Raw genomic sequence first — 13,022 nt, 5'->3', positions numbered from 1 at the left:
ACTCATTCTGCACTGCCAACACTACTCTATCACATCACTCCTCCCACTCACTCAAACCTCATCCTCAACTTACCTGCACTCACTCATCTCCCCATTACTCATCCCACCACTACCACTCAACACAATCCTCATACAATGTCATGGCTCTGTCTCATACTCACCCTCCGATGCATCTTTTTCACGGTCAGTCTCACCCAAACCAATGCATTCAACGGTTGGCCACGTCACCATCCCTCACTCACGCCTCTCTACTTTCTCCCTTCTCCCCTTATAGGAGAAGAGAACCCAGAATGCACGGGAGAGGGCGAAGACCGGAGGGGGACTGCAACATCAGGTTATCCTCTCTGAGATAGTGTCACGGGTAAGTGCGGGAATGTCTGCGATCGAGGGAAGGCTAGCCTCCATCGAGCTTCAAGCACAGCTCACCAATGAGTCCATTGAGGCCCTGACAATGGCCCTTCGGACTCAGGGTGAGCAACTTTCTGCTGCCTTCAACAGGCAGGCAGATACACTAGCACTGGCCTTACAAGGCTTCACACATGTCCTCCAAACTGTCGCCCATCAGGGTGGTAGGAGCGATGTGGGCCTGGCCCAGGAGAGGGATGATGACGAAAGGGGACATGGAAGTGGAGACACCACTCAAAGTGCTCCCACGTCTCACCCGTTGCCCCCCTCTCAACCAGTACCAGCAATGCTGCCTCCTCTCCAGGTAGTCAAGTCTGCCCCTGCACAGGTGCAGGTGGAGTAATCTTTGGAGGGGCCCTCACAGGCGCTGAAACCCAGAGGGAGTAGGCCCAAAGCATCTAATCGGTCAGGGCAAGAATAAAAGCAACCTGCCACTATCTCTGCTGCAGCCACAGGGGAAGCGTAAGGAAAGGTAAAGGTTTTGTGAGCACAAAGGGGATGCACAAGAGTGTTTGACGGTTTGTCATGTTTTTAAATTATATTTGATTTTTGTTATTGGCCCATTAAATATTATTATTGTCACCATGACTGCCACGTCTTGGCCATTCTTGACTGGTTTGTGCAATAAGTCCCTTTCATGAGGTTCACCATGAACACCCACACTTGATGCCACCCATTGGGTCACCCTACAGTGGGTGTATGTGCAGTTGCACGACTATTTTGTGCAGGTGCCTGTGGCGCAGCACTGTGTTGTGGAGCTCCATGTGGCGAAGGTGGACGGCGTGCCTGGCGAGGCTGGTGATGTTGCTCGTCCTCGGATGAAGTGATGAATGCAGCCATGGCGCCCCCCTATCCTGACAGTGTGAGTTTGAGGAGGTGCGCAAAGTAGGTAAATGTGTTTGCACAGCAGAGTTTAGGGTATAAATTAATAATTTTGAGTGGAGAGACAAAGGTGTTGTAGCCAAAACTTTGTCTGAAGTGACAGAGTGCCCTGCTGCAATAAATGAGGTATTCCCCCCACCTGTCAAATAATCCTTTGCATCTCCCACTGGCTGCTGGCTGAAACACGTCTGCTGCAACAGGGAGTGTTTCCCACAGCACGGGAAATACGCTGAGGATCCATGAAAATTGCACCCCTGCCAAAATCTCCACTCAATGAGGTCTCTCAAGTACCTCAACTAGGTAAGTAAGTATTTAAAGTGTCATCCCACTGGTTTTAATTGCCAGTGGGAGTCCCGCATGTGGGAGCTGCGCGCGCACCTGAACGTGTCATTGCGGAACCCGAAGCCATTTTAGGAGCCCCCCCCCGCCCCCAATGCACCTGCTCGGCCATTTGAGAATCGGCCCCCAAGAATTTCCTCATCCCTGACTTGGATTACTCCGAGTAGCCAGTTCAATGTGCTCACTCAGGCATACTGAAACTAAATCCAGGGAATACGCAGACCAATTGGGGGGCTAGGCTTGGGTACTACCCTGGACTCTAAAAGAAAATTTCTAGCAGCACTTTGAAATTGGAACCTTTAAAGTTTTGTTTTGTGCTAGTGGCACTAGCTGGCCCACTTGTTGCCTAGCACTGCACTTCCTGCCCTAGCAGGTGCCCAAGGTGCACCCAAGAGCGAAGCTCCGAAAGCTTGTGATTTCAAATAAAGCTGTTGGACTATAACCTGGTGTTGTGCGACTCCTTACATTTGTCCACCCCAGTCCATCACCGGCATCTCCACATCCCAGGTACTTTGGCAGGGTCAGGAGTAGAGGTCACCAGCGGGCACTCTCCAGCACTTATGCTAGTGGAGCATTCCTGTGAATTATCAAGATCAAGCCTGGAACAAAATTAAGACATAAAATAAATTGCAAAATTTCCAATAAAAAGAATAAACTTACCTAAACATTAGCATTTCCTGTTTAAAATGCCTGTGACATTTGCCCTCAAAAGTCCAGCTTGTAAAATGGAAGTCCATTTATTTTGCTTACTTTTGTGCCTGATGATGTGGATTCATTTTTAAAGTGTCATCATCACCAAACTTAAGCCATGATCCATCTCGCTACCTTGCTGCTTTATTGCCCGTTGCTACTTTTTGGACTTGGCAATAGATGGCGATCCTGACTATGTAAATCCTGATGATAATTTTCTCTTTCAGTTCAATTGTTGACAGATTGATACTGGTGACTCTACAGTCAATCAATATTAGCATTTTAATCTCTCCTTTGTTTGACATGAACACAAACTCAAATGAATATTAATTGAATTTAGCTTGCCAAGTGAAATGTGCATTCCTGTCTCTTACAGAAACATCTAACAGAAACCAACATTAATCCTACATGTGCACGTCATGTGTTCTTCATTAAGTGAATGTCCTCAATTTGGGATAATTTTTAAACCTGGGCCACACTAACCCATACGTGAGAAAGAATAAAGATGCAGGTTTCAGTTCATAGGAGACTTGTTCTGTTAATGAAAACTGCACTCTAGCAGTGATCATGAAAACAGGTTTGGGGAAAAAGTCAGTTAATCTGTTTTTTGTGGTATTATTTCAGGGAGGAATGTTGGCTCAGAAACCTCAATTTCTTCTTCAAATCATCAACATCCACCAGAACAGATAGATAGGACTCGGATTTAAGCACTGCACCTCAGAAAATGGAGCACACCCTCAGCTCTACACTTCTTATCAGCCTGGATTATGAGCTCAAACTCTGATTCCAAGTTCAAAACCTTCTGGCCCAGAAGCAAGAATGCTACCAATTGAGCCAAAACAACACATGCTTACCTTCTAATCATATCTTTTGGATGATTTTTAAAACTTACGTCAACACTTTTCATTGGAGAGGGAGAAAGTTTTGTAAGCATTGTTCACTTTTCTAGCTACGTTATTCATTAGCCTTTTGGATTGTTTTCATAATCTACAACAAATGCTTATGTATTCTAAAGGCCAAGATCACTTGCAGATACAGTAAAACTCTGAACAACTGTTTTACTTTTCGAAGTAAGATTGTTTGACTATTACCTCCTTTGCATACTGCCAGTGCTGCAGATTTAAATCACTGAAAATTTTATTGGGATGGTACAAGAATGCTGTAAAGCTAAATTTGCTGTTCAAAGTCCAGGAAATTTGCAAACTGAATTTATATGTGTCTGTATAACACAACATAGCTGATTCATTTGGTTCTACCTGCTCCAATCATGAGCTCCTCTGGATTGTTTTCCCTTTTTTTAACATTATTATTCACATACTGTAACACTTTAGTGGTAAGATATACTACTTGCATATTAAAAACATATTTGTTATTCTTGCACCATTTAAACAAATACCATCCTTCTTTTTCCAGATCAAAGAGGCTCCTTCTAGAAATGGTATACATTGAGATTGTTTGTATTTCATTTTTTGTCTGCTGTATATTTTTAAAAGTCTTTCACAACTTCTAGTATTGTAATAGTTAACATATTGATTCCTTGTTCTTCCTTAACCAGTTTATGAAGCAGATGCTGGGGATTTAAGAGATGACATTCCACAAATAAATTTAGGTAGGTTTAAAATTTAGAACAAAGAACACAGTCTCCATTATCTTTCAAGTTATATTTTTTCAAACTTAATAAATATCTCCTGCTAAATTAATGCAACTTGTATATTCTATTACTCGATGTGACTTTGACTGACAGGCAGGGTATTTTATGCTGCAGTACTTTTCTAATTATCTTTTTGTTAGAATCCCAAAGATTTCTGTTTCAAGGCGACATTGCAGGGACTGTAAGTATGATATACGATATGTTGATTTATAATAAACCCATTTATAACTTTAGAGGAACATTACGTTTTCATCTGTGAATTTATTATTGATTTCCTCACTTTGTTACAGCGGGAACGGAATGCTCTTAAAGATCCAACATCGAGATGGAAATTCCCTATTCCCTACATTCTGGCTGACAATCTTGGTAACTCTTTATACATAAATTTATCAATAATCAGAATGTGTTCAAATACTATTGGTTTACATCCTGATTTGAGTATCTATTGTTGAACGTGTAACATCATTATCTTCATGTTATTCATGTTTGAGCTATAATATTTCAAGTATCTTGTCATTCCTATCTTTATTCTGACTACTATAGTGATTTATTTATGATGATACTGGAATTCAAAGCTGAAGTCATGTTAAAGTAAATAAAAAATACACCATTTTATTTTAGATTCCATTAATATAATTATTCATTGTTGTGTTTTAATTTATGAACAAAAATATTTGTAGTAGAATAATTCTTTGCGCAGTAGTGGAAGGTTGTTATTAGATGTGTAAGAGCACAAATCTTGGTCTAATGGGCAATAATTTACGACTCACCCTTTGCCTGAAATTACACTATGGGATACTAGCAGACCAATACTTAATGTGTTTATTCAAACTTCCTCTCTGTTATTTTAGGGGAGGTGTTAACCCATTTATTTTAAACAGGTTAACACCTCCACTAAAATAGAGAGAGACATATCCCATAGTGTAATTTCAAAGCCTAAATTTAACAAATGGCAAACATTTTTTTAAACAAATTTTTACACATATGGCTATTTTATGCACAATTTTGCATAATTTCTTTGCACTAACTTTCCTCATCAAAAACACGGATAAGGTATTGTTTCTGTTTAGATTATAGAAAACATAAGATTTCTGAAGATTAACAGCTTGTCCTGTACGATTTACTGTATAAGAATAAATTTAATTCCAATGTGAGAATGATGTTCTGTCACCAGAATTTTTTTTGTTGCATTAAATGCAGTTATTTGTTTTAAACAATTTTACTTCATGGACTTCATGTTTTGATTCATTTTATCTTAGACTTAACAGCTGTTAGAGAGTACCACATAAAAGCTGGACTCAAACTTAGTTTCAAGAACTGACTAGCTCTTGATCCTGTATGATGTTTTAATGAGGTATTGGTATTTGGCCCAGTATTTATTCAGCTGAAGTATCATGGCTCAGAATAATTTACAAATATCCCGCCTGTTACAATCTGCCTAGTTGTACACAAAATCTCACATGCATAGTGTAGAGATTATATGGATATATTTTTCGATCAGTGCTCATTCTTCTTTGCACTTCTTAGGTAGGTTTTAATCTCTTTAAAATAAGAGTTTTATTCCTAAATTTTATCAATTTGAAAATATACCTTATTTTATAGTTTTATTCAAATGAATTGTTCAATTTTTAGTGTTTTGATTTTCAGAACTAAATGCAAAGGGCGTCATCTTGCATGCATTTGAGCAGTATCGCTTGAAATCGTGCATTGATTTCAAACCATACGAAGGAGAGAAAACATTCCTAATTTTTCAAAAATTTGACGGGTATGTACAAAATCATGCAATTGTATTAATATATGAGTAGAAATCATCGATGCTGTTCTTCTGCAAAAGATTAATGTCCTCTCACCAAATTGCTCTGTCTGTTATTTTATTTCAGATAGGAAATTTGTATGAGCGTGTGAAGTGTTTGTGCAATTATGTAAAGGTGTAAAAAATGTGGTGGACCAAAACTGCATCCTATTCTGTACTAAGTCCCCAACCACCTATCAACCCTGTTCTCACTGACCTTCACTGCTCCCCATTCCCCAACAAATTGACTTCAAATTCCTCAATCTTATTTATAAATCACCCCCACGGCCTCATTCCACCCTACCTCTGCAATGGCCTCCAACCATACTTCCCAGTTTACACCCTTCACTTTTCTGAGTCTAGACTACTGTGTGTTCCCTTCTCTCTGTTCTACCAGTGGCAGAGCCATCAACTACTATGGCTCTTCTCTCTGGAAGTCTCTTCTTAAGCCCTTTGCCTTGCTACCTTGTTTCCCACCTTCAAAAACTTGTTAAAAACCTATGTATTTCATCTCACTTTTGCGTCGCCTTCTTTAACTCTTCTCTTAATTCTTTGTTGGTGTCTGAACTGCTCCTACCCCCCCATTCTTTTGAAGTGCCTTGCTATGTTAAAAGTGGTACACAAGTGTAAATTGTTGTTGATGTTGTGTTGTTCAGAAGAGTAAGTGAGGGACTTTTAAAGGCAATGTCTACATCATAGAACTAGAGAGCTTTGGTCCAAGGGGAGAATTGGCACAAGGGGGATAAAGAAAATCTACACTAGGGTGAAAATGAAATAGGGGCACAGATTGGCTACTTATACTAGTAAGATAAGGCAGAAAGGAAGTCAACTTTATCAAGAAGCAGGAAAATAAAATCAGAAATGTAAACAAGCAAATAAATAATCAAAATCAATGAATCAATCGACAATTTTTGACAAATACGAGTGTAGTGTTAACATTCAACATATTTTTTTAAACTGTGTAGCTTATTTTATTATTGCAGGAAAATTCAGTTTTCTTTCTCTCAATTTTCAACTTGCTTCAAATCTGTAAACTTGCAAAACTGTGGGTCAGGTTTTCCCCTTGTTGCACTTGGTGTAAAGAATCACCTGGGTGCAACAGATACAGGGAAATTGAGTGGGGAGGATTGAACACCAGCCATTGAGTCCATTCAATTTTCAATCCATGCATTTAAATGAACGAAAAATCAGGCAGGCTCGGTTACATTCATAAAATCCACCCTGATTTTCCTCAATGTGCTGCATCCATGCGATCCTTTATACCAGTTCAACATAACTTCTCTGCTTTGCAATTCTATCCCTCTAGAAGTGAACCCCAGTTCTTGATTTACCTTTTTTTATGGCCTTATTAACTTGCATCGCTACTTTTAGTGCTTTGTGTATCTGTACCCCTAGATCCCTTTGCTTCTCTATTCCATTTAAACTCTTATTATTCAAGTAGTACGTGGCCTCCTTATTCTTCCTACCAAAATGCACCACCTCACACTTATCTATATTGAAATTCATTTGCCAATTACACACCCATTCTGCAAATTTATTAATGTCTTCTTGCATTTTGACGCAGTCTTCCTTTGTATTAACTGCATCCCCAATTTGTCATCTGCAAATTTTGAAATTGTACTTCCAAAAATCCAAATCGTTAATGTAAATTGTGAACAACAGTGGTCCCAGCACCGATCCCTGTGAAATGCCACTTCCCACCTTTTGCCAGTCTGACTAGCTACCCTTAACCCCGACTCTCTGTTTTCTGTTGTGTAGCCAACTTGCTATCCATTCTGATACCTGTCCCCTGACTTCACATGTTCTGACCTTAGTCATGAGTCTACAATGCTGTACCTTATCGAAGGCCTTTTGAAAATCCAAATATATTACATCAACTGCATTACTCTTGTCTACTCTTACTGTTACTTCTTCAAAGAATCCAATGAGGTTGGTCAAGCACGAATTTCCCTTCTGAAATCCGTGCCGACTCTTTATTATATTTTCTTTCTCTAGATATTTTTCTATTTTTTTTTATTCGTTCATGGGATGTGGGCATTGCTGGCGAGGCTGGCATTTATTGCCCATCCCTAATTGCCCTTGAGAAGGTGGTGATGAGCCGCCTTCTTGAACCACTGCAGTCCGTGTGGTGATGGTTCTCCCACAGTGCTGTTAGGAAGGGAGTTCCAGGATTTTAACCCAGTGACGATGAAGGAACGGCGATATATTTCCAAGTCGGGATGGTGTGTGACTTGAAGGGCAACGTGCAGGTGCTGTTGTTCCCATGTGCCTGCTGCTCGTCCTTCTAGGTGGCAGAGGTCGTGGGTTTGGGAGGTGTTGTCGAAGAAGCCTTGGCGAGTTGCTGCAGTGCATCCTGTGGATGGTACACACTGCAGCCACTGTACGCCAGTGGTGAAGGGAGTGAATGTTTAGGGTGGTGGATGGGGTGCCAATCAAGCAGGCTGCTTTATCTTGGATGGTGTCGAGCTTCTTGAGTGTTGTTGGACCTGCACTCATCCAAGCAAGTGGAGAGTATTCCATCACACGCCTGACTTGTGCCTTGTAGATGGTGGAAAGGCTTTGGGGAGTCAGGAGGTGAGTCACTCGCCGCAGAATACCCAGCCTCTGACCTGCTCTCATAGCCACAGTATTTATATGGCTGGTCCAGTTAAGTTTCTGGTCAATGGTGACCCTCAGGATGTTGATGGTGGGGGATTCGGCGATGGTAATGCCGTTGAATGTCAAGGGGAGGTGGTTAGACTCTCTCTTGTTGGAGATGGTCATTGCCAGGCACTTATTTGGCGCGAATGTTACTTGCCACTTATGAGCCCAAGCCTGGATGTTGTCCAGGTCTTGCTGCATGCGAGCTCGGACTGCTTCATTATTTGAGGGGTTGCGAATGGAACTGAACACTGTGCAATCATCAGCGAATATCCCCATTTCTGACTTTATGATGGAGGGAAGGTCATTGATGAAGCAGCTGAAGATGGTTGGGCCTAGGACACTGCCCTGAGGAACTCTTGCAGCAATGTCCTGGGGCTGAGATGATTGGCCTCCAACAACCAATACCATCTTCCCTTGAGCGAGGTATGACTCCAGCCACTGGAGAGTTTTCCCCCTGATTCCCATTGACTTCAATTTTACTAGGACTCCTTGGTGCCACACTCAGTCAAATGCTGCCTTGATATCAAGGGCAGTCACTCTCACCTCACCTCTGGAATTCAGCTCTTTTGTCCATGTTTGGACCAAGGCTGTAATGAGGACTGGAGCCGAGTGGTCCTGGCAGAACCCAAACTGAGCATCGGTGAGCAGGTTATTGGTGAGTAAGTGCTGCTTGATAGCACTGTCGACGACACCTTCCATCACTTTGCTGATGATTGAGAGTAGACTGATGGGGCGGTAATTGGCCGGATTGGATTTGTCCTGCTTTTTGTGGACAGGACATACCTGGGCAATTTTCCACATTGTCGGGTAGATGCCAGTGTTGTAGCTGTACTGGAACAGCTTGGCTAGAGGCGCAGCTAGTTCTGGAGCACAAGTCTTCAGCACTACAGCTGGGATGTTGTCGGGGGCCATAGACTTTGCTGTATCCAGTGCACTCAGCCGTTTCTTGATATCACGTGGAGTGAATCGAATTGGCTGAAGACTGGCTTCTGTGATGGTGGGGATATCGGGAGGAGGCCGAGATGGATCATCCACTCGGCACTTCTGGCTGAAGATGGTTGCAAACGCTTCAGTTTTGTCTTTTGCACTCATGTGCTGGACTCCGCCATCATTGAGGATGGGGATGTTTACAGCGCCTCCTCCTCCCGTTAGTTGTTTAATTGTCCTCCACCATTCACAACTGGACATGGCAGGACTGCAGAGCTTTGATCTGATCCGTTGATATCTTTGACTAAAGATTCCATTATCTCTCCTACTACTGACGTTAAGCTATCTGGTCTATAGTTCCCTGGACTTGTTCTATCTCCCTTTTTAAATATAGGAATAACATTAGCAGTCCGCTAGTTTTCTGGCACTATTTCCTTTCCTAATGAATTTTTATATATATGCTATCACTTTCCTAACTTCTTTTAATATTCGCCAATGCAATCCATCTGGACCAGTGGTCTTATCCTCTCTTAAGTTTAATTAGTTTATCAATTATCTCCACCCTTTCTATCTTAAATATTTCTAATCTTTTTTGATCTCTTCTTCTAATGTAATGCTCAACTTGTTAGTCTCCCTGGTAAATACTGCGGCAAAGTAACTATTCAATATTTCTGTCATTTCACTGTCATTGCCTATGAGTTTACTTTGTACATCCCTTAGTGGCTGCATCCCTATTCTAATTTTTCTTTTGATATTTATTTGTCTGTGGAGTACTTTCCTATTTCTTTTTCTATTCCTTGATAATTTAATCTCATAGTTCCTCTTTGCTTTCCTAATTGTTTTTTTTGACTTCTTTCCTAACTTCTTCATATTCCCTTTTGTCATCCTCTCCTTTATTGTCTATGTAGTTAGAATATGCCTTTTTTTAGTTTCAATTTTACCTTTATCTCTTTATTCAACCATGGTGTTTCATTATTGGCTAGTTTGTTCTTGCTTTTTAGAGGAATTTAGTTGCCCTGAACGTTGTTGATCACCGTTTTAAATATTTCCCACTGCTGTTCCATCTCTTTGTCAACATTTTTTCCAGTTTACCTTCCCTAGTTCCATTCTTATCCCCTCAAAATAGCTTTTTTCCAATCCATTACTTTGGTCTTTGTCTTACTTATGTCTTTCTCATTCATTATTTTAAACCTTATTATGTTATGATTGCTATTGCCTAGATGTTCCCCTATGCTTACTGCTCTTATCTGGTCTAGTTCATTTCCCATTACTAGATCCAGCAGTGATTCCTCTCTTGTTGGACTTCTCACATACTGGGTAAGAAAGGAGTCCTGTAACACTGTAAAAACTCCACTCCCTTTTCTCCTTTCCTGACCTCTTCTTGCCAGTTTATCTGGGGGTAGTTGAAATCTCCCATGTAGCTGGAGAGAAGAGTATAGTATGCATAGTTGATATTACAATAAAAATAAATTTGATCTCAAAGTATAGTAGTGCCATAATATATGATACATAAACTACTAAACACTGTCATTATTGGACAGGTGCTGGTCTTCTGTTGGTGACCTCCACCGTGGCCAAAATGTGTCCATTGGTGAACGATGTGACACTAAAGCTATTGTTGAGCATGAATTGCTACATGCATTAGGATTCTACCATGAGCAATCAAGGACAGACCGTGATGACTATGTTAACATTTGGTGGAATCAAATTATTCCAGGTAAGATTTCAAATGTTCATCGCTTTCAATTATAGTGATATATACTTGTTTGCTGCAGTTAATAGTGTAGCTGCACAGCCACTCAGTACAACATTTTAAAAGACACAATGGCCCAGAAGTGAGTTTGCCTCTGACTTTGGGTGTGAACCCAGCGATAGGAACCCGAACCACTGCGCTGAAACTGTTGCACAAGAGGACCAAGCGAATTGACCAAAGCGCCGAACTACAGTGACTGGTGATAGAACTGAGTTCAAATCCCACCATGGCAGTTTGAGAATTTGAATTAAGTTTAAAAAAGAAACCTGGAAATAAAAAATTGGTATCAGTAAAAGTGACCATGAAGCTATCAGATTGTCAATGGGTTCACTAATGTCCTTTAGGGAAGGAAACCTGCTGTCCTCACACAGTCTGGCCTATATGTGACTTCAGTCCCACACTAATGTGATTGATTCTTAACTGCCTTCTGAATTGGCCTAGCAAACCACTCAGTTGTATGAAACCACTAGCGGTTCAACAAGGAGGCCCACCACCACCATCTCATCTGATTCTAAACATGATGCACTAACTAAATAACTTTTGAAACCATTTATTGTTTTTTTATTCTTTTGAATATTGTTGACAGTTTCTCAATGGAAAGAAAGAACTTGCATTTATATAACATCTTTTACATTCCCAGGATGTTACAAAATGCTTTACAGCCAATTAATTAATTTTGAAGTTAGTCACAGTTGTTTTTTGGGAAACTACAGCAGTCAATTTACATACAACAAGGTCCCATAGACTGGAATGAAAATGATAACTAGTTAATCTATTTTGGTGATATTAGAGGGATAAATGTTATCTAGGATGGTGGGAGAACTCCTCTGCACTTTGAATAGTGCTATGGGATCGTTTACATCCACCCAAGCAGGCATACTGGGCCTCAGTTTAACATCTCATCTGAAAAACAGCACCTCTAACAATGTAGCAATAGCTCAGTATTGCACTGAGATGTCAGACTAGATTATGGATTCAAGGACCTGCAGTGGGACTTAAACCCTATCGCCTTCTGACTCAAAGGTGAGAGTCCACAACATCATTCACAAAATATTGCATTGTCCACAAACAACCTTCAATCTTAATTTTAGAGACTAGCCCAGCAATGTTCACCAAATATATAGAGATATTGCACTAGTTGAGGGCATATTGCAATTCTTCACAACTCAGCTGAACCTGTAGTGAGTTGTGAAAGAAGAATGGGAATGCACTGTTACTGGTGTAATATCCCAGATATAGTTTAAACAAACGTGTAACCTGCTAAAGTATATCTCAAATTTTATCAATAAATTTGAATGTAAAAATGTCTTTCACTACAGCTGACTATCAACTGTTGCACTTTTATTTAGGTATGGAGCACAACTTTGTTGTATATGACGACAATTATATTACCGACCTGAATTCTCCGTATGATTATGAATCTGTGATGCATTATGCACCATTCTCTTTCAACAAAAATAGTAGTTTTCCTACTATCACTGCAAAGATATCAGCATTTGATGAAATAATTGGACAGCGATTAGACTTCAGTGCTATCGATTTGCTGAGGCTAAATCGCATGTATAACTGCAGTAAGTTCAGCTTTTAGTCTTTACATGTAATAAAAGTAGGACTTTTCAGAGCATTTAGGACTTAAAGACTGATTAATTAAATTAATTTTCACACAAATCTTTTTCTCAGCGTCTACTCTCACACTGCTGGACCAGTGTGCATTTGAGTTCATTAATATCTGTGGCATGATTCAGAGTGAACATGAAGATGCTGATTGGGTTCAAGTGAAGAGCAGTCCTGGTAATGAGGATCATACTCTAAATGGCAAATGCAGAGGTGGGTGCACACTCTTCAACCCTTCTTACTGCTACTGCTGCTAATGACCTTATCCACCAATGGGAGAGTAGTGGTGCATTTGTGACGTTTCCAGCCTTCTCTGTCTTGCACGT

The 13,022-nt window shown here is 40.5% G+C and overlaps 1 protein-coding gene across 1 annotated transcript in view; it reads left to right on the top strand.

Moving 5' to 3' along the window:
* Positions 1-3,528: 3,528 nt before the first annotated feature.
* The window catches only part of LOC137321726 (meprin A subunit alpha-like), a 44,000-nt gene continuing 34,506 nt past the window's right edge, over positions 3,529-13,022 (top strand). The window contains exons 1-9 of the mRNA XM_067984307.1: positions 3,529-3,649; positions 3,730-3,754; positions 3,872-3,925; positions 4,108-4,148; positions 4,258-4,333; positions 5,615-5,732; positions 10,871-11,046; positions 12,432-12,653; positions 12,763-12,909. Of these exons, the coding sequence (XP_067840408.1) occupies positions 3,584-3,649; positions 3,730-3,754; positions 3,872-3,925; positions 4,108-4,148; positions 4,258-4,333; positions 5,615-5,732; positions 10,871-11,046; positions 12,432-12,653; positions 12,763-12,909 (925 nt within the window). The 5' untranslated portion in view covers positions 3,529-3,583. The remainder of the gene's footprint in view (positions 3,650-3,729; positions 3,755-3,871; positions 3,926-4,107; positions 4,149-4,257; positions 4,334-5,614; positions 5,733-10,870; positions 11,047-12,431; positions 12,654-12,762; positions 12,910-13,022) is intronic.

The sequence above is a fragment of the Heptranchias perlo genome, chromosome 5, assembly GCF_035084215.1.
Source record: "Heptranchias perlo isolate sHepPer1 chromosome 5, sHepPer1.hap1, whole genome shotgun sequence".
Classification (NCBI taxonomy): domain Eukaryota; kingdom Metazoa; phylum Chordata; class Chondrichthyes; order Hexanchiformes; family Hexanchidae; genus Heptranchias; species Heptranchias perlo.
This window is presented reverse-complemented; position numbering and strand designations above follow the sequence as displayed.